Source organism: Neolamprologus multifasciatus, chromosome 1 (assembly GCF_963576455.1).
Source record: "Neolamprologus multifasciatus chromosome 1, fNeoMul1.2, whole genome shotgun sequence".
NCBI classification, from domain to species: domain Eukaryota; kingdom Metazoa; phylum Chordata; class Actinopteri; order Cichliformes; family Cichlidae; genus Neolamprologus; species Neolamprologus multifasciatus.
In genome coordinates this window covers 2,308,927-2,331,601 of record NC_140439.1, presented here as the reverse complement: position 1 = coordinate 2,331,601, position 22,675 = coordinate 2,308,927, and the positions used below count along the sequence as shown (strand labels likewise).

General features: G+C 41.4%; 1 protein-coding gene across 2 annotated transcripts in view; it reads right to left on the bottom strand.

Annotated features, from left to right (window-relative positions):
* Positions 1-22,675, bottom strand: part of LOC146525119 (nuclear receptor ROR-alpha A-like) — a 175,727-nt gene that overhangs the window by 35,963 nt on the left and 117,089 nt on the right. Inside the window, exon 2 of one of the 2 annotated variants that reach the window (XM_085161813.1) lies at positions 13,146-13,178. In XM_085161813.1, the coding sequence (XP_085017939.1) occupies positions 13,146-13,178 (33 nt within the window). Of the gene's footprint in view, positions 1-6,628; positions 7,650-13,145; positions 13,179-22,675 lie in introns of those variants that run through there. The other variant, XM_085161820.1, reaches the window with a different exon arrangement.

Below are 22,675 nucleotides of genomic sequence, written 5' to 3'. Positions count from 1 at the left end.
GACATATGGTGCCACACATGGAGCACCAACACGCTCATTCAGGCTGTGAGCAGATGAAGCAGCAGCTTGTTCATCAGCCACAGTTGGTGGTTCGATTAGTCACCTCTCTAGCAGGTCGGCACACTAATCGCCAAACCGTGAGTCTCTGCTTCACCTCCACATGCGTAACCATCCATATTTCTGTTTCAAAGTCCTCACTGCTGATTTGGACTGCACTGGTTCATACAGGGGGCTTAAATGAACCGACAGAAGCCACATTTCTGCACGTGAGAAGCCACAATGACCCGGTGTCTGCCACTGTCATGCAGACACAATGAAGAAAAAAGATATTTAACCTTTTTTGAAAACAAAGAAAAGGGAACCATGTGAAATAATGCCCAAATAACTAAAAACATGGACGAATTTTAACAATGGGGGGAAAACATAGAAAATTAATGATTAAAATGAAGAGTTTAGTAATAAATAAACATAAACATTTCTTTTTTCATTATCTTTTTGTCTTTTTCCCCACACCTCCTGCCTTTTTTTGTTTCACTCTAACGCTGCACTGCTTTTTTACTTTATTTATCAGTACACAACAAATATCTTACTTTCACTTTGAACCAGGAATCCAGATGAACTTCCAGAGTTTTCCCTCGGGATGCTGCATTTGCTTACTGTACAGATACCACAGTATAATGTGTAATTAGCAAGATAGCAGCACTAAGTGAAGGCTAATGAGCAAGAAAGAATATCACAAGAGCCACTGCTGTTTACTCCAAAAATGCTAAAGCCTGAGCAAAACAAATCCCTAATGGATAAATTATCAGAAACTGAGCTCTAAAGAAAGAAAAAAAATAGCGTTTCTCAGACACTGGATCAAAGCAGCGGGAGAGAGGAGGGCCGAGCAGACGCCGCTCAGCCTCAGAAATGTGTCAAGGTTTGTTTGGTGGTTAATAAAAGGGCCTCCTTCTTTGTCTTCTGTTGAAATGCATGCGTGGTTTTACATTCTGCTTTACTGAGGAATTATTTTCATGTTTATTTTTGCAAAACGTGTTTTGTTTTTGTGTGGCGTTTTATCATTTACTGTGACCAACTTAGTTGTTTGGGGGGGGGAAAGCTGCAGAGTTTAAAATCCAGGCCAGACTTGGATCCATCAGAAAGCTGGATGGATCCATTCTGTGTCTTAAGAAAAAAAAAACTACTTCCTACAGGAAATATAAAACAGGCAGCTGCCATTTACAGTGGGGCAAAAAAGTATTTAGTCAGCCACCGATTGTGCAAGTTCCCCCACTTAAAATGATGACAGAGGTCAGTAATTTGCACCAGAGGTACACTTCAACTGTGAGAGACAGAATGTGAAAAAAAATCCATGAATTCACATGGTAGGATTTGTAAAGAATTTATTCGTAAATCAGGGTGGAAAATAAGTATTTGGTCAATAACAAAAATACAACTCAATACTTTGTAACATAACCTTTGTTGGCAATAACAGAGGTCAAACGTTTACTATAGGTCTTTACCAGGTTTGCACACACAGTAGCTGGTATTTTGGCCCATTCCTCCATGCAGATCTTCTCAAGAGCAGTGATGTTTTGGGGCTGTCGCCGAGCAACACGGACTTTCAACTCCCGCCACAGATTTTCTATGGGGTTGAGGTCTGGAGACTGGCTAGGCCACTCCAGGACTTTCAAATGCTTCTTACGGAGCCACTCCTTTGTTGCCCGGGCGGTGTGTTTTGGATCATTGTCATGTTGGAAGACCCAGCCTCGTTTCATCTTCAAAGTTCTCACTGATGGAAGGAGGTTTTGGCTCAAAATCTCACGATACTTGGCCCCATTCATTCTGTCCTTAACACGGATCAGTCGTCCTGTCCCCTTGGCAGAAAAACAGCCCCATAGCATGATGTTTCCACCCCCATGCTTCACAGTAGGTATGGTGTTCTTGGGATGCAACTCAGTATTCTTCTTCCTCCAAACACGACGAGTTGAGTTTATACCAAAAAGTTCTACTTTGGTTTCATCTGACCACATGACATTCTCCCAATCCTCTGCTGTATCATCCATGTGCTCTCTGGCAAACTTCAGACGGGCCTGGACATGCACTGGCTTCAGCAGCGGAACACGTCTGGCACTGCGGGATTTGATTCCCTGCCGTTGTAGTGTGTTACTGATGGTGACCTTTGTTACTTTGGTCCCAGCTCTCTGCAGGTCATTCACCAGGTCCCCCCGTGTGGTTCTGGGATCTTTGCTCACCGTTCTCATGATCATTTTGACCCCACGGGATGAGATCTTGCGTGGAGCCCCAGATCGAGGGAGATTATCAGTGGTCTTGTATGTCTTCCATTTTCTGATGATTGCTCCTACAGTTGACTTTTTCACACCAAGCTGCTTGCCTATTGTAGATTCACTCTTCCCAGTCTGGTGCAGGTCTACAATTCTTTTCCTGGTGTCCTTCGAAAGCTCTTTGGTCTTGGCCATGGCGGAGTTTGGAGTCTGACTGGTTGAGGCTGTGGACAGGTGTCTTTTATACAGATGATGAGGTCAAACAGGTGCCATTCATACAGGTAACGAGTGGGGGACAGAAAAGCTTCTTACAGAAGACGTTACAGGTCTGTGAGAGCCAGGGATTTTCCTTGTTTGAGGTGACCAAATACTTATTTTCCACCCTGATTTACGAATAAATTCTTTACAAATCCTACCATGTGAATTCATGGATTTTTTTTTCACATTCTGTCTCTCACAGTTGAAGTGTACCTCTGGTGCAAATTACTGACCTCTGTCATCATTTTAAGTGGGGGAACTTGCACAATCGGTGGCTGACTAAATACTTTTTTGCCCCACTGTATATATAAGGCCAAACTGTAATGGACAGTAACTTATGGTTACTTATGATTATCGCACTCCTGAAAAACTACAGTCCTATATTCTGCTAGAGGCAGTGATTCATACAGCACAGAGCAGAGTTCCTGGTCAGTTGTAGCATGCTGATTTATAAATGACAGCTGACAGAGTGTGATATGCCAACAGATATTTCCTAAAAGACTCCATCATGTGCTCATGGATAACTCCTGGATATCTCTGAGGTTTAGATAGCCAGCGCTGTCCTGCAGGTATTTTAATAGTTACTGTATCCTGCACATGTTGGGAGATATTTATAAACACAAATGAATGCAGAGACAGTTTGAGTGTGCAGCACATGCGGCAGAGTCATGCAGTGCATTCACAAAATGTTGCTAACGAGTTTGTGTGAAACGTTGCTGGTTCAGAAACAATCGTGTCATCAGCTCCATGTAATTTCATCTGATGTGCACTTGGAGCTACGGCTGCTGAATTAATGGAACTGAACTGAAATTTCCATTCTGGCTTCCAACAGAAAAAGATGACTGAGAACAAAAAGGCCTTTGGCCAACAAGATCTATCAAGAGGAACTAAAAGCCATTAAAAGTCTTCTGTTCTGGATCACGAAGGGTCTGTCACCTTGTTCGCAGCTCTAAATCACTCCCTGCGTGCGTACAGCGCGGGTTTCCTGAGATGTGTAGCCTGAGCCGCGCACAGGCCACGATTGGACCTGCTGACATCAGCAGTGTAGGATACACAACACCGGGGAACCACGGTTATTCTCACACAGCCCTTCTCTGCTAGTACTCGGTCTCAGTCTCGGTCATTTTCCATTACAATTGAGTCCCACCTTATGTGCGTCAGACACATGTTGTTTTTTCAATTATTGCCATCATTGTTTTTCAAAAATGGTGGTTTTGATTTTCTTGAAGGAGTTGCTCTCACGACTCAGTGACATCAGTGACTAGCCAATCGGTGGCATGCAGTCTGTTGCGATCATGGTTGTCCAAGCGCTTGGAACTCCGGCGGCACCAGGTACTACCACTTAATGGAAAACCCTAAAAACTGACTCGAGTCGAGCGAAGCCGATCCGAGTGGGCACTTGTGGGAAAGGGCTAAGAGTCCCATCGAGCTCCAAATACCAGACAGCACTTTGTTATTTTATATCATAATTTATATTTGAAGTTCAAGGAAATCAACATGCGGATCCATCCACTGGAGCCCTTTTGGGAAATCAGCGAGCCCAAGCATCTTCTTTTTTTTTTTTTTTTTTTTTTAAATCGCTGAGATTAGAATTATTGTGCAGAATTTAAAAATGCTTTCTGCCATAATCGACAATATTTCTAAACTGTTTCAAATATTCATACTTTTTTCTGTCTTTTCTGTTTATGTAAACAACTGCGCACACTTTTTGATCACAATGTCACCAGTGATGTCACCACGCTCCCCCTCCCCCTAAGAAACAGTTAAATAATCTCCTGGCTGTTGTAATCCTCTGACATAACAGGCTGGCTAAATGCCTCCTGCAGTGTTTTCTCACAGATTGGGAATCTGGAACAGACAGCATTAAACCACACACACACACTTTGCAATTATCAAGAAAATACAAATCAACTTGAACAGCTGTAAAGTTTCTTACTAAAGGAGAAGCACCTGGGTGTTGGCTAAATGAATGATGAGCTAAATGTCAGCATGCGTTTCAAATCGTTCATGAAACAAAGAAAAGTAACGGTTTTGAATCTGCTGGGCAGACTACAGCACTGACAGTTTGAACTCAATTAAACAATCGTGTCTTTATGACTTATTGCAGACACATTAAACATGACAGTCTGGCCTCGTATCAGACGCGCCAACGCATCACAGTGACATCAACAGCTGGATTTAAAAATTTAGCTTGAAGCTAAACTCTAGATGAACTCTGCAGATAGAGGTTTTTTAAAAGATTATGAAAGACCTGAGTTTGCACTTCCAGTTCAACAACCCTTCAGGGAATTTACCCCACAAATCTCCTTACAAAGGGCAGTGCACTTCTAGGTCTCGCTCTCAGTGGGGAAGAAGTGATCAGCCAGACCGCCAGTGTTTGTATTTGATAGGAAAACCTTTACCACAGTAAAAGTGCTGAAGCCTGTGGCAAGATATTTCACTCTGCATTCAGAAGACCAAAGTAATTTACAAAGTGCACTTCATTTTTGATTCACTGAGACCCGAAACACACAGAGCAAGGGAGCTGAAGGTCCATTTCCCATAAACCTCTATGCACCCAAAAGTGCAACCACAGGGCTTGCCCTTCCAGTAACCATTAAACAGAATGCAGGTTTAAGGCACTTCATTTTTATACGGTGTATAATGTCAACATATAAGCATTGTTGCATCTCTACACAAGAAATAAAGCAAAGACCTAAAAGGGAAAAAACCCAAACCACAGTTTTGATAAATTATATTAAATTAGATGACTGACTGCTACAAATGCAACAAAAACAACCCTGTAATATGTCAAATGAGACCGGAGCGTGCCATACGTCTGTGATCATGTGATCAACCCCAGGGCAGATCATTGTTGAGACCTTATTGCTAACTCACTCACTCTCTCTCTCACGCATCCACACACACACACACACACACACATAGAGAAACTGAAAAATAATATCTTATAGCAATAATCAATAACACCAACAGCATTTTTCCAGCTTCTGATCAGTACCATGGACAACAACTGCAGTCAGAGGTCGGGCGAATGGACACATTTAACATAAGTTTATGCTACAAGCTCACAATGAATCGACTACTCAGCTACAGATTGAGCCTTGCTATTGTAACCTGAAGACAAGTGTAAAGTCTGTAAGCGTGGAACAAATGAGAGAAGCCCATGAACCACAGGTCCTCACAGGCTGAGTGGACAGGGGATTGTACCAAACAAGCACACTCATTCATAGAGTTACTCATTGAATAACTGTTTCCACTGGACTAATTTTTACATAAGTCAACCACACACAAGTCCACACATACATACATATGACTGCATATTTTCAACATATAAGTCAGAACACCCTTTCAGTTCTTGACAAAAACACAAAGGAAATACAAGCAGTGGATTTCCCAGCATGCTCATCAGCCGTCCAAATGTTTCAGAATGTATACTGCATGCATAAACTTGGACTTTGGTAATGAGACAGAGCCACAAATGTAGTGGAGCTTTTTAACTCTGTCCCATTTTTATCTAACAGAGGAGAACGTGCACATCCAGCAAGTCTAAGTTGGTTGGGGGGGCTTTTATGCGCGACTGCCCAGGAACACACCGTCTTGTAGTCCGCCCCTGCCCACACCTCGATTTTCTTTTCCATTTCGATGTGAAGCAAAGCGCTCCACACACAAAAGCACATGTAGAAACCTGGAGCAATGCCACAAGCTTTAAAAAAGAAATAGTTAATCCTCCTCCCCGCAACTTTCATTTACACGGAGCGCATCTCAAGACCGTATCGTCAACTTTCACAGACACCCCGTCTGCTGTCCGCCTCATCCTCCACCTCCCATACTTTAAAGTCCCACTAACTTGACTCACGTTTCCCAAAATAGCATTTCCACGATCAGTGAGGGTGTCGTGTTTCTGCGCTCCAACAGTTATCAGACACAACAACACATGTAGAGCAGCGCTGACAGCTCGGTGAGGATGAGCGCACACAAACCAGGGAAACCGTACAAAACAAAAAGCAGAGTGGAGCTTCTCCGTGGACCAACAATTATGTTGAAGCGCTGAAAGAAAACTCTAAACCCAAAGTAAAATGACACACACACACACCTTTTACACTCACCTTTCATGGCAGTAATGACAAAATACATAGTTATAATCCAGGCTCGTGGAGAAAACAGTAACACAGCTCCCTGTGTGAGACCAGCGGCAGCTCTATCAGCACTGTCATCCTCCGGCTGCTCGGCACAGCATGAGGATACATGTGACTGCAACGTCATCGTTCTGGCCCCGCCCCATCACTTACCTGCACCTCTTATTGACACAGCTGTCAGCCAATGAGAGGACACTTTTAAAGCACCGTGAGCGTACAATCTCAAAACTATATAAAACCACACAACAAAAAAAACCCAACACAAAAATATGAACCACTGATGAGAAGGAACACAGAATGACACCAAAGAAACACAAAGTACCACAAAGGGACACAAAATCAACAAAATGACCAATCTGCAACATTAATGTCAGTCAACTTTTGGTGTTGTTCTTACATCATCAAGATGTTTGTCCAGGATCAACATTGCAACTGACCAATCACATTGTATAAGCAGTTAGCATTAGCCAAGAAGTTAGCTAATGCTATGAAAAACTATTACTAGCAAAAGAACATGAGTAACCTAAATTTGGTTAATAGCAAACCTAACTTGATAATACCTAATAATAATTTTTTTTAAACCCTGAAATGCTGAGCACTTGTTCCAGAAGAGAGTTTTACATAAACAAAGACATTTTTTTTCTCCTTCTTCCACATTCCAAAGATATGGCATCGCAACAAGGTGAGAGGCCAGTTGCAATGTTGATCCTGGACAAACATTATGATGACGCATGAACAACACCAGCGCAGGTGTATCAGGCAGACCGTAGTCAGGCAGCCTAGTAGTGCTGTACCACCTGTGAGGTGCTGATCCAGCAAAGAAAAAATAAAATCTCAAGAAGAGATGCTTTTAAATGCCTCCAGTCATACTTTTAGAACAGTTTTTATTTGACCTTACCAGTTATTCGCTGGTAAAGTAATGGCATTATGGTGCTGATCAATATTATAATTATAATGTTGCAATCTAAAATACTAAAATACTAAACAGTAACGTTTAGTATGGATTAGTGAGGTAATCCAGACTGATTCCAAAGTCAACGATTCCGAAATTTGTTGCAGTACAAACATGCTTGTTAATGCTGTACAGTTGGACATTTAAACAGGAGAGTATATGGAAACAAACACTCGAGAAACACTCTGAAGAAGGAAGCCATATTCTACACTGACTGTATTTTTAAGTCATTTTTGGTGTTGCATCATTCCCCTCCTCTCCACCTCACACACACAAACCAGCATGAACACAAAATGACTACAAAATACAGCAGAGTCTCTTACACATAAATAAAATAAAATAAAAATAAGAACATTTTTTGGTTTCTTTTGTTTATAGTTATGTATTTTCCTCCATTTGGCTTCCTGGTGAGGCAGAAGGTTTCAGTTTATCAGATCTCTTAAAAGCAACAGCTAAAATGAAATAGGGTTCCTCTTTCCTCTCAAACAGCCTCAGCTCTAACTGAGACGTTGGAAAGTTTTCTTTGAGATGTCAACATAACCGTGGTGCATCATTTCTACCGATTTGTCAGCTGCAGATTAATGCTGCCAGTTTCACTTTTTACCACATGCCAAAGATGTTTGACTGGTTCTCTCTGTGACAATAAGTTATTAAACAGGCTTTCTCATTATTGTGCTATCTTTGCATTTTGGTCATTATAGCAGTGAGACGGCACTGCTATTGTTAGGTCAAATTGAAGAAAACAACATTCTTCACTATCAGTGTGCCCCATAATTTAAAAAGAAAAAAAACCCTGTCATGTCGCAGGTCAATTAGTTCAGATAGTTTTGGTAATGAAACCCTGGCATGAGATCTGCAGCGGTGCAGACACAGATACATCACAAAGAGACAAATGAGATGCACAATAATGCCTAAAAATAGCAAGATTATGTCAAATAAACACAAAACAACACCCAATCACAGTTTTGCATTTGAAACAAACAGACATTAAAAAAAATGACTTAATTGTCCACAACCACATGAAAAATGACATAATAGAGACAGGAAATAACACAAAGAAAAAACAGAAAAATAAAATAAAGAAATGACAATAAAGGCACAAAAGCCCTGAAAGTGATTAGCAGAAAAAATGGTGGAGTTCATGTTCAGTTGGAGTTGGATTTAGAGTTGTATTGCTGCACTGAAAGAAAAAACACTTTTCCCTTTCAGGAGAGACGCAGAGGAATGTGACAAAGAAAAAAGCACACAGTCGTGTGGTGTCGTGCTGCCGCCCTCCATCGCTGTGGTTGACAAAACAAACAGTTCAAAGAAACAAGAGGTAGGAGAGACATGAAAAGGAAGGAAGAGAGCACAATGCAAAGACAGACAGAACGAACAGCAAAAACTAAGCAAAGAGGAAGATAACAGAGGACGACGCAGCAAGAAACCACTGAGAGACGCAGCTTCAGCAGAAATCTGTCAGCCAGTTACATCCAGGCCTTCAGCAGCACGAGTCTAAAGATATCCACCAAACCCAGGTTTGGAGTGCAGAGAACAAAGGACTAGCACGTCTTATTTGGCAAAAACTGGTTCATAGATTACACGCACATTCACAATAAAACTGACATTTTCTTGATTAAGTTATTGCTAGTGCTGCCTCACATTCACAGGATTTTCAGAAAATTTGATCTCCTGAGATTCAAACATTATGTTCTCAATTTCAAAATCTTAGGAGGTCTCTCAAGTTATCATGTTCACAGGTTTTCAGAAAACTAAAACCTCTGACCATCAAGTCTTCTAAATATCTTGTAAATCCTCGGACGAGTTAGAATCAGTTTTTCCTACGTCGTCTCAATCTCCAGTGATCATGTTCCCAAATATTGGCGTCCACCCCGCCAGGGTGATGGCAAACCCATGTCAAGCACTTTAAAGCCAAAGCAACAGGTTTGGATATAACCCTACAGAGATGTCGGGAACAATTACAAACATTAACAGAGCACACAGTCTGATGCCAAGCAAAGAGATAAAGGGACAAGGAAAACAGTGTAAAAGATCTGTTTTTCCCGTCGCATAAATATAGAAATGGAGTTTCTGAAATGCATCAGCCTTGTCAAAGTTTATTAATTATTATTATTTTATTGTTATTATTAAAGGCTTGTTCAGATAATGAGATGCAGAATTGTCAAAATGAAGAACCTATTACTCCAATTAACTGTTATGAAAGGTCCACCTTCACTTTTAGCTTTGGATAACCACCAACAGTTTTCATCTTTATGGAGAAAAATTCATACTACAGCCAGATAATGAGCCAAAACAAACCTCAAAGATCTGAGAACTACGTGAAGACCAAAGACGACAAAGGAGTCCTGCTAGTCATGGACTTTCATACACAGTTACCCAACTTCAACACCACTGAACATTTAAGGGGGTACTAGAAAAAAAAGCCAAGCCTTTGAAGATATCACAAATAAGCTCTTTTGAACATTTTCAGGCAATGGATGGATGTGTATCCAAAATTCTGCTCAGCATGTTTTTTCAAAGAAGTTCCTAAAGTCTTTAAAAGTAAGATTATTAAATTAAGCAACACAAGTTAAAAACCCAGAGTCCATATGAGAAACATACAAAACCAAACTAAGCAGAAGAGGATGAACTCAGATACATACACTGTTAGCATGGGAGGAAAAACAGATGAATGGCCATCAGACAATGGGAGAAACATACCTATTGACACACCCAGGGCACACTGTCCACAAATGAATGAGGGAGCAATGAGGGAGGGACAGGCAATCACAAAGAAGGGAAAACAGACACCAATGGAGACAAGACAAAGGTGGAAACCATCAAGAGAGGAACCCATGAGCAAAGACATTTACCAAACCAAAACAGGACATGGGAATAATTACTAAGACATAGACAAGACCAAAAATGGACCACCAAAGACTCCAATCTGGTCCGGTGGACAGCTCTGAAAAATATGAAGGACCTACTCCAAGCCAATTCATACTACTACATATGATGATGCGAAGGACCGATAGAGCAGAGAAAAACTGGCATCCCAGTGCCAGAAAAGTTTGCTGTTGCATATTGCAGAGAAGGGATAGTAGAGCAGTAAACTGGCAACCCGGTGCCAGTAATGTTTATTGTTGTTTTTTGCAAATAATAGATAGGATAAGTTGTAGAGAAGCTGGCAACACGGTGCCAGAAAGGTTTGCTGCTACATTTTGATAATGAAGCATAGAGAAGAGAGGAGGTGGCATCCCAGTGGTTGAAAAACTTGCTTCTGCATTTTGTGAACAAGGGATAGAGAAGACAGCACCTGGCATCCCAGTGCCAAAAATGTTGCTTCTGCACTTTGTGAAGCAGGCATTGAAAACAACAAAACTGCCATCCCAGTGATAGAAAGGTTTGCTTCTCCACTTTGGCGAAGCAGGCATAGAAAACAGAAAAACTGGCTTCCTAGTGCCTATCCAAGATAAACAGCAATGGAGGGGCAGCAGAGCATGGAAGTAGTGACTGGTTTCCAGCAGCGCATGAAATTGTGGTAGGGGGCGGCTGCATGGAACTGTGATGGGATGCTTCTTTTTCTGTTACCAGAGCTTGTCTATGCTACCTGGCGCTGGTGGGTGGGTCAAGCTGCAAGGCGCACAGCAGCTGCTGTTGGAAGTTTTATATTTGCTTCTGCTCAACTGACTTTTAGATATGTGAGTGTTAAGAAGCTACAAAGTTAGAACAACTATGATAAAAAATGCCTCTCTCTTTTAGGACACATTGTAACCGAGCTACAGTCCAGTCTGATGTCAACAGACGAATACTTTTACGAGACCTTCCCGGAACATAGGAACGGCATGCCGTCTGAGTCAGCGTTGACGTGTGTCGGCTTTTTGGGTAAAAGTCACTTTATATCTGGATGGAGTGAAGAGAGGAGTTCTGATGTACGGAAAGATGGATGTAGCCGACCGGATTGCCGAGCGGTGAGAAAAAGTGCTATGAGGTTCCCAAGGATAACCGGTAGAGTTTGGTCTCTCTGAAGCACCTGACATGTTGTTCAGAGAGTTTTGGTTTCTTGGATTGCCTGAAAGAGAATCCAATGAAATAAAGATAGAGAACCGGTAGGGGCATGTATAGAGGTTTGGTCCCACTCCTAAAATTCAGATAAATTATCTCCAATATGTTCATAGGGATACATTGTTGAGTTAAACTTCATTTCCACTGACAGAAAGTGGAGTTCCACAGTTGCATGTTGAAATATCCATGAGCGAGATGCTCCATGTATAAATGGGTAAATGTGGCTTGTAACGTAGAAGTGCTGTAGGCACTCAGTGGTGAAAAGTACCACAACAGTCCGTTCCATCTAATCATTCAGCTAAGACCAATCTTCAAACTCCTACTGAATATCAGTGCCTGAGGAAACTATTTTGTATAGCACTCTGATCGTTGTAGGATTTCCCTTTTTCAAGCACTAAGCACTTACACAGTTCAAAATAACAACCTGAACCTATGAGTAAGTCTCACAAAGCACCTAGCTTTAGGTCATAGCTTATAGGAACTTTACAAAATGCCTCCAGTTGACCTGCAGTAATATCCCCTCTAACACAGCAGTGTGGTTTAAGTGTCTCTCCTCCTCTCATGTTGTCTCAGCGAATCTGTGCAGTGACAGAGAAGCTCCCTCATAAAATAAAGCTAAAGATATATTTACAGGGCACCTCACCCACCATCCCACTCAGCTTCATAAAACAAATCCCGACTGAGCTGTGGAGCATCAGTGAAAACGATTAAGCTTCCTGAAAACAGCCATGCTGAGTAAATATCAAAGTGCTGTAGGCGAGAGTGTCTCCTGCCAGCAGAGAGAGGAAACTGAGGTGCAGCAGGAGTTTCATTCTTCCTCCAAATTGGCAGAACACGGGGATGATTTATGCTTGGAAAAGCCGCTCAGCCGATGTCGGAGCTCTCCACCTCCCCTCATCAGGCCCAGTCAGTAGATTCACAGCAGCATGTTAGGAGCTGTTTGGGCAGCGCCTGAAGGATCAGCGTTCCTCCCTCCGACAGTCCCACGCACAGACGACTGCAGGAGGATCTCACATTCATTATCCAGCCTTATCAGCTCTAATGAGAGAGACTCCACTCTAGCAGAAGTCCCCTGTCACACATTTGTCCTCATCTATCCTTCACTCTCACAGTGCTTGCATGTTTTACAGTAAAAACCGCTTATAACGTTGGGGGGGAAACACGTTCAGTGTTCCACAGTGAATGGAAACTTCATTAAAAACTCATCGAGTGAATCGACTTAGACCACCTACCCTCAGAATCTTAGTTCAAGGGACAGCGGCCAGATTGCAAACAAAGGAAATCTATTCATGCAAAAATTTTGATAGTCTTTTGGCCCTCATGCTTTGGATTTAGTTTTACATTTGCTGTCTTGTTCTTACTGATTAGTCTCACCTATTCTTCAGCACTCCCCAGTGTGCCTAAAAATGAGGAGCATTCATGTTATTAATACAACTTCTAGATAAAACAGTTTTACCAACCAATACACAGTGATGCAAAAACAGAACTCACATGAGTGTGTCTTCTTCACAGCTGCTGACAAACCTGAAAGACACAACAGAGATAAAGTGTTGCTTTTCCCCTTTTTTCAAATGAACAGATCCAGATTTTCCAATCTCATGTTTTTGTCTCTGGCGGTTTTTGCATTGGAGTCTGTGTTGTACACAGCATTGTGGTAGCTATTGTTGCTAACGACAGTAGAATGAGAGACTATTAGCTCACTGTCGATGCAAGAGCAAGTGTAAGTATCTCATCTTGTGGATTTTTGCTGGGAATTTTTGTTCTTCCCATAGACGTCACTCCACAGAATGTTAGAGGCAACTGAGTGTGTTTGGGAAAGTTTCATACTTTGTCAATAAAATGAAAAAACAAACCCAAATCAAATGTTTACCTCCTATTGTTTCCCAAAGCTGGAATACACATCCACATTTATGAAGCTGATGTGACAGATCCACCATCCCCTACAGATCACCTCTGCGGGAGTCTGTCTACGGCGGTGGTTTTCCTACAACTAGTTGTACATTTCTGTACAATACTGACTTATTAACCATGACACTATAACCTGAAAGCATATCCTATACCTTTACTATTCTGGCTTTAACTGTTCCTAAGCCTGAACTCATTCACCACCCTGCTGTGTCCGGTCACGTTAACTTTGTATTTACTTTTTGGTTAGAATGAATTTAAGCTGATCCAGGAACTGAATTTTATCTCAGTAAGAATAGAGGTTCATTTTTTTAAAATGTGAGTAAACCCAAAGTTTGATGGTGGTCCACAATTGTTCCCCTCCCCAACTGCATTGTCAGCCCTTCAACCATGAGGTAATTGACAGTCTATAAATTTGTTTATAATTACATCTGCTGCTGCCATGGAGGTTTGAGGCTCACAAAGAACAGTGAACACCCATAACAACCAAGAAAGAAATGACCTTTGAGTTTCCACGGGCATCTCAGTGTGTCATCAAACATAAAGTGAGGCTCATTATTTTGGGGTAAATGTGGACACTCAGCAGCAGAATGATGCAAAGCTGCAACAGCTCTTCATACTCTAGCTTCCTCCAGAGGGCTGTGGGAGCGACGGGGTGGTGGTTGGAGACGCTTTGGGGCCACAGTGACTCGACCCTCTGATAGGCTCGCTCTGCCCATCTGGACGAGGTCACTGCAGTGTGTGTGATGTGTGTGTACGTGTGGGTGCACTAGTGTGTATGTGTATATCAGTAGTGACAGGAAAGGGTTGAGGTGGATTTACTTTTTATTTATTTATTTTAGAATATTCAGCCTAGATTACAAAATGTTTGTGAGATCTGAAATAATTTTATTATAATAACTTACAAAGGTAACCCGCTTTTTAAGATGTTTTTTCTTTTAACACTTTAAAGTTGAACTGAACTAACCCCCCCCCCCCCCCCCCCGCAAATGTCCATGTACAAAAAAAGTGCATGCAGTAGTTCTCACCTCAAGTAGGGTGTGTAGTTGATGTTTTTTTTCCATTTCCTTTTTAATATGACACTTACTCACCACACATCACTGTTTTATCAGTGGAACAGTGTGTATTTTATGTACATGGGTTACACTTGTGTAAGTGTGTTTGGTTCAAAACTGAAAATGATTCATCAAATTTTAGACTGAAATTGTTTATTATTAATATTAATATTATTCTGTACTCTGTTATTTTATGCTTCCACTTTCCACAGTGCTGTGCAGTTTCAGGCAGGTGAGAAAAAATGCTGTAAACAAAGAATGCTTTCAAAAATAAAAGTGTTAATCATTTATTTTCATCAGTCAACAAAATGCAGTGAATGAACAAAAGAGAAACCTAAACCAAATCAATATTTGGTGTAACCACCCTTTGCCTTCTTCTAGGTCCACTTGCACACAGTTTTTGAAGGAACTCGCCTGGTAGGTTGTTCCAAACATCTCTGAGAACTAAGCACAGATCTTCTGTGGATGCAGCTTCCTCACATCCTTCTGTTTCTTCATGTAATCCCAGACACACTCCATGATGCTGACATCAGGGCACTGTGGGGGCCGTACCATCACTTCCAGTACTTCTTCTTCTTCTTTACACTGAAGATAGTTCTTAATGACGTTGGCTGGGTGTTTGGGGTCGTCCAGAATACATTTGGGGCCAATAAACAATCATTTATATTTCTGAAAGCGTTCTTTGTTTACAGCATTTTTCACACCTGCCTAAAACTTTGGCACAATACTGTATTTTCTTTATATATATACAGTGGGGCAAAAAAGTATTTAGTCAGCCACCGATTGTTCAGGTTCCCCCACTTAAAATGATGACAGAGGTCAGTAATTTGCACCAGAGGTACACTTCAACTGTGAGAGACAGAATGTGAAAAAAAAATCCATGAATTCACATGGTAGGATTTGTAAAGAATTTATTCGTAAATCAGGGTGGAAAATAAGTATTTGGTCACCTCAAACAAGGAAAATCCCTGGCTCTCACAGACCTGTAACGTCTTCTGTAAGAAGCTTTTCTGTCCCCCACTCGTTACCTGTATGAATGGCACCTGTTTGACCTCATCATCTGTATAAAAGACACCTGTCCACAGCCTCAACCAGTCAGACTCCAAACCATGGCCAAGACCAAAGAGCTTTCGAAGGACACCAGGAAAAGAATTGTAGACCTGCACCAGACTGGGAAGAGTGAATCTACAATAGGCAAGCAGCTTGGTGTGAAAAAATCAACTGTGGGAGCAATCATCAGAAAATGGAAGACATACAAGACCACTGATAATCTCCCTCGATCTGGGGCTCCACGCAAGATCTCATCCCGTGGGGTCAAAATGATCATGAGAACGGTGAGCAAAGATCCCAGAACCACACGGGGGGACCTGGTGAATGACCTGCAGAGAGCTGGGACCAAAGTAACAAAGGTCACCATCAGTAACACACTACAACGGCAGGGAATCAAATCCCGCAGTGCCAGACGTGTTCCGCTGCTGAAGCCAGTGCATGTCCAGGCCCGTCTGAAGTTTGCCAGAGAGCACATGGATGATACAGCAGAGGATTGGGAGAATGTCATGTGGTCAGATGAAACCAAAGTAGAACTTTTTGGTATAAACTCAACTCGTCGTGTTTGGAGGAAGAAGAATACTGAGTTGCATCCCAAGAACACCATACCTACTGTGAAGCATGGGGGTGGAAACATCATGCTATGGGGCTGTTTTTCTGCCAAGGGGACAGGACGACTGATCCGTGTTAAGGACAGAATGAATGGGGCCAAGTATCGTGAGATTTTGAGCCAAAACCTCCTTCCATCAGTGAGAACTTTGAAGATGAAACGAGGCTGGGTCTTCCAACATGACAATGATCCAAAACACACCGCCCGGGCAACAAAGGAGTGGCTCCGTAAGAAGCATTTGAAAGTCCTGGAGTGGCCTAGCCAGTCTCCAGACCTCAACCCCATAGAAAATCTGTGGCAGGAGTTGAAAGTCCGTGTTGCTCGGCGACAGCCCCAAAACATCACTGCTCTTGAGAAGATCTGCATGGAGGAATGGGCCAAAATACCAGCTACTGTGTGTGCAAACCTGGTAAAGACCTATAGTAAACGTTTGACCTCTGTTATTGCCAACAAAGGTTATGTTACAAAGTATTGAGTTGTATTTTTGTTATTGACCAAATACTTATTTTCCACCCCGATTTACGAATAAATTCTTTACAAATCCTACCATGTGAATTCATGGATTTTTTTTTCACATTCTGTCTCTCACAGTTGAAGTGTACCTCTGGTGCAAATTACTGACCTCTGTCATCATTTTAAGTGGGGGAACTTGCACAATCGGTGGCTGACTAAATACTTTTTTGCCCCACTGTATATCTGCTTGGAAACCAGCCTTTTTTCTGTTGATCAAACTGTAATTATTTAAAATTGTTTCACCTTCACAATGTGTGAGTTTCTCAGGACTGTCTTCGAAAACAAATAGTGTCAGGATAGAGGAAGTCAGGGTGGATGGATGGCTCAGTAAAACACTGGACCTAACACGGTCATAAGGTCATTGTTCTTTCAAACCAACAGTGTTTTAAGTCACGATCATTGTGAAACCTTATATCACATATAATCTCCAGCAACTGGTATGACAGATGAAATCATAGTTTTCCTGTGTATGTGTTGATCCATCATAACACAAAGACGTGAAACACTCGGTGTGGCTGGGTTCATCATGGCGGAGGGAAAAAGCATTGTGGTGGTTCTCTGAGCGTTTCTGCTGCAAGTAAATGTTTAAAATCAAACTTCTAAATTATAGGTACAAATGTGTGTGTGCTATGCATATTTTTTCATTCAGCGCAGGAACAGTTCACCTCTAATGTCAAGTCCTCCCATCAGCCATCTGGTCGTCTACCATCACACATGCACACAACACAACAGGACAGTCAATCACTGTCCAGCACAGCCTGTGGAGGTGTGCACACAGCCCTGACTCTCCTTGTTCAGTCCTTGCAGTCACCTAAGGGCGTTTAAAGAAGCCTTTAAAACCATGTAGATGTTTGGTTTTGGTTTTTCAGATTTTATGTTCTGGACAAAGTTCAAACAGCAAGTTTTTATACCAGATACGTCTGTTTCTGCTATCTTTGTTTTTTCGGGGGGAATGCACCCATGGTTTACACAAACCTTTCTTCAGACAGACAATAATATTGTTGTAAAGCTGAAAAACTAATGGGGCTGAGGAGAAACAGTCATTCTGAAGCAGGGGTATCTCAGGGATTTAAGAGCAGTGGACGTTCATTACGTCCTGTTCACATTTATTTTCATGAACACTGGAAGAAAAAGTGCCGCCACCATCTTCAGCACCGAGATATCAGTTTTAAATTGTTGTTTTACCTCCAGCTACTTCCTGAAGGGCAAAAAAGATGCTGTGGTGTTAAAGTGGGAAATAGTGTCTTTGTGATTGAGACTGACAGCAGTTTGTCCTTAATCTACCAGAGAACAGTTTAAAATAAAGAGTGCAACAACCTTGACAGCTTATTAAAAGCGAAAGGAGAAAACTGACTTCTTTTAGAGAGAAGTCACCTTTCCACATCCAGCCGTGGGGAAATTTAGAGTATTCAGATTGGTTCTTTACAAGCGAGATTTACACCAGGACGTCTGTATTGTCATTTAACTTGCCTCCTGTTTGTTTGAGATTGTGGTGAAACTGTGGTGGCTTTGTGTGCATCAGAGCATAGACTGTATATAAAAATGAATGTAGTTACCATAGTGACAACCATTGATAGCTGACATTTTTAAACAGTTTTTCCTGGGCACTCACGGTCCTCCTGCCACATTCCCTCCAACTGCCACTCAGACTCCACCGTCTCTCCGCTTGTCTGAATGTATCCAACCAATCTTAAAATATTTCATTGAGAGAATTAACCATATTCATTCAACTCCATTATCGTGGATGTTTTACAGTAAGTTCCTTTTAACCCCCACCTAGCGTAAGTAGAGTTCGGCCTTTTTGGAACAACAGAACATTGGAACAACAGAAAAGCTTTTAACAGAAAGGTGCATTTTCAGAAAATTAACGATGTCTAGTTTCCTAGACAAGGCCGTATGTACTCTTTATACTGGATGCCTAAGATTTACATGAATATTTCTGGTGTTCAAAATATTTTTCAGACTCACCTATTCTTAATGTTCACAGCAACCACATAATTTAACATTTATTTTTGGGGATGGGCTCAAACTTTTTTGTATGCAAAACAACAGCTTTGACAAATTAATCACTGCATTTCACAATGCATTGTGAACACAGTGTGAACCGGTTAAAATGGGCTCAGGGACTGAAAATACAATCATATGGAAATGCTAAAATAATACTGTGTTACCTCAGGCACACATCCAGACCCTGCTCCTGGTTCGTTGGCCCTCTGAAAGGATTTCAGAGTCCACAGATGTAGTCCCAACTCTGCCAGCGTGAGCCCAAACTGCCCCGCTAACCTCCGGAAATATGATTCAGTTCCTGAATCAAATCATAAAATTCTCCCTGCTGCTTTTTGAGGGCAAATCTTTCACAAGAACACAAAGCTTTCAGTGTGTATATACATTACATGACAAGTTCACATCTGAAAAATGTGAAATTTTTCACATTGTTTTTTCACACTGTGTGTGGAGGCCTGTACTCCAGATGAGCATTAGGAGGGTAAAAGGCTTCGTTTTTGTCTTGTTTCTGGGTCTAATTTTGCTGAAGTGGAACTTCACTACTCTTCAAAAGCTGTTCTTTTGACTTTATGGCAGAAAGTGTGTACAATGAGCTATTTTATGTACCCCTCTGTGCACCCAAACATTAATAGCCATGGGGACCATTGGCATTTCAAGCAGACTCACTACATGTGACGGGAAGGTTTATAACCCAACTTCTGACTTAAATACTTTATAATTCTGTGTAATTCATGTAAGCCCACCAAAGTGGAAATACGGAACTTTTTTAGAGCTCTGCTGGAGCCACCAGGACTGTTGCTATGTAGACAACAGAATAAAATAAAATGTGGTTTTTAGAAAGAAACTTTTGAAAATGGTTTATTGTTGTCTATATAAACTGCTCAAATATGACTAAACAACACATCTTGTTGTACAAGTGGGCTACAACATAAGCTAAAAAAAAAATCCATGGTCTCCTTATCCTGTCTCAGCTAGGATTGGACAGGAGTGTGGACACATTTAGTGGTTGATAGGGTGCCTGGGTTGTCGACCCACAGTTTTCAGTTTTACATTATTATTGAACTTTGATTTTCATATTATTTATCACTTCTGTTCTTTTGGTTTCTGTCTGTGCTCCATAGTTGCTCGTTCTCCCCCTTGTCAAGTCCACGTCTCTGTGTTATGTTTCCTGTTTTACTTTGAAAGTCTGTGTCTCATGTTAATGCGTCTGGTTTTGCTTCCCTTGTCTCGTCAGCCCTGACTGCTCCCTTTGAGTATTTAAGCCCTGTGTTTTCCTTGGTCTGTGTTGCGATCTCCCTTATCCTATGCTGTGTGTTTGATGTGGCTGCCTGTGTAAGTTTATTTGGTAGTCTCAGTTTTGTAACGTTTGAGTTCACCATTAAAGCTGTTTTGAGTTCTGCACTTTGGGTCCTATCTTGCCTGCACACAACCTTCACATGACGGTGGTCCGTGTACCGCTGCTACCATCCTGAAAGGAATATGTGTACTCATGAGCAGTGTTGGTCAAGTTACTTGAAAAAAGTAATCAGTAACTAATTACGGATTACTTCCCCCAAAAAATAACCCCGTTACTTTACTGATTGCTTATTTTCAAAAGTAATTAATTACTAGTTACTTAGTTACTTTTTTAAAAAATGATTTACAACCTGAATAGGTGATAAAGCGATAGATCTTTCAGCCCAATTCTACTTTTTCTGCATAATCCATCATACAAAATGTAATCAAATGGAAAAGTCTCTTTTTAAAACTTGTTTTATTAGTTTTAATCTTTTAACTTTATGCATCAAGCAAAAAATTTAATTATATGCACCATTCTCTGACTGGAAGAAATTTGTTTAATATTTAAACCTATTTTCTGCACATTCCAGGACATAAAATATATATATATATATATTTGTGTGTTTACACTCACTCTTTCAAATAGATGCAAGTAAAACACAGCAGAAAATAAATAAAGTCGAAGACTAGCGGTCCTTTTGCTCTATTTTCACCTGTAAAGCAGGAGTGGGGCAGCAGTCAGTGGAAGAATCCGCAAGTTTCTCTGTAAATTTCCCATTACATCGTTGCGCACTCGGTGCTTGTTTAGGGGGGGGTTTTCGCTGTAAAAAGAAGTTTTCTTCCCACGCACAACGGACACTAATGTTTTTGTCACTTTTTATGGAATCAAACTCAAAGTAAGGTCAGTACTTCCACGCTTTAAACGCTGCACGCTCATACTCTCTCTGCACTCGATATATGATCCATTGTTGATCTGCACACAGCTGTTGTCACGAACGTCGCACTCGCTTACGTCACTGTCATGAGACGTTCTCGCAAAAAAATCACAGTTTTAGTAACGCAGTGTTCCTACGGGAAAGTAACGGTAATCTAATTACTGTTTTTACAATAGTAATCCCTTACTTTACTCGTTACCTGAAAAAAGTAATCAGATTACAGTGCCCATCCCTGCTCATGAGTAGTTCCCAAACTGCTCATTCTGCAGAACTCACTTTTCAAGAATGGTAACATTTTGTGACCCTGTCATTTTCTTTTTAATCTTACATAATGACAAGAATAAACTAAATATTATGCAGAACTATCTTTGAGGTGGTTTTAGTGTTCTGCAGAGAACAATCTCATTGTCAGTTTGATCTTAAAGACATTATTTATTCTAGGTTAAGCCCTAGAATAATGTGGTTCTCAAACAACAGCAGCATCAGTATACAGTGATGTACACGAGTTTGCTCCTGATGGCGGCTGATAACACTCACACCTAAAGTTTACATCCTCTCCATCCACTCTGCTTCTTATCAGATTAGTCAGAACCAATGCTGTGGTATTACTGAGCAAACCTGAACGTGCACAAAGTCATGTACGCAGCAAGGGAAAAAAGAAAAGAAAAGAGAAAGGCGAGGAAATGTGAAAACAAATGATTCAGATGATTTCATTGATCATCAAACCCTGACCTGGAACACAACTTGATTTAATGTGGCCACAAAATGCCTCATCGGCAGAAATACACTTACTCCGTTTCCAGCAGTTGTCGTCGTTTATCTACAGTGACCTTTGACTTCCTCCGAAAATTAATCCTGCCTGCACACCAACACAAATACACACCCGGCACACAACTTCATATTTCAAAGACGTGCAATAACTGCTGTCCTCAAGCACCTACAAGGCTTTATCACAGAATCTGGGTCAAGTTAGAATATTCATTAGCTGTGGCCTTTCAACTCTGGCTGCAGGAAGAGGAGACGCTCCAACAAAAACATTTTAGGCTGTAAGAGCGACACATTTACACAGAGCGACACAACAACCTGAGAAAAACACAGCAGCTGTGTGAACTTGTCAGTGTCTTTTTTTGTTGTTGTGTAATTAATCTCTTGTGTGTCTCTTGGTGGACATTGTGTGTATCTGTTTTAATTTTGTGCTTTATCGGATCATACAGTGAAGACAGACAGGAAAGCAGAGGGACGGGGGGGGCGGGGGGGACACATGGGCCGCAGTCGGACTGATTTCCACTCGTAGCCTGTTGTTGACATTGTAGCTCTTTTTTGACCACTTTGTATTTACTTTGTATCTCCTGGTGGATTACTTGGGCTTTGTTTTAGCCAGTTGCATTTAACTTTATTGAAGTTGATTTGTCTCTTTGGCAGCATGGTGGTTAGCACTGTTGCTTCTCTGTGTTAGCCTTACCCAAGGTGTACCCTCCCTCTCACCCTGTGGTTGCTGTGATAGGCTCCAGATGACCCTGATGGGGATAAACTAAATTTAATTTATATAGCGCCAAATCACAACAAATGTCGCCTCAAGGCGCTTCATAGATACAGAGAAAAGCCCAACAATCATATGACCCCCCATGAGCAAGCACTTTGGCGACAGTGGGAAGGAAAAACTCCCTTTTAACA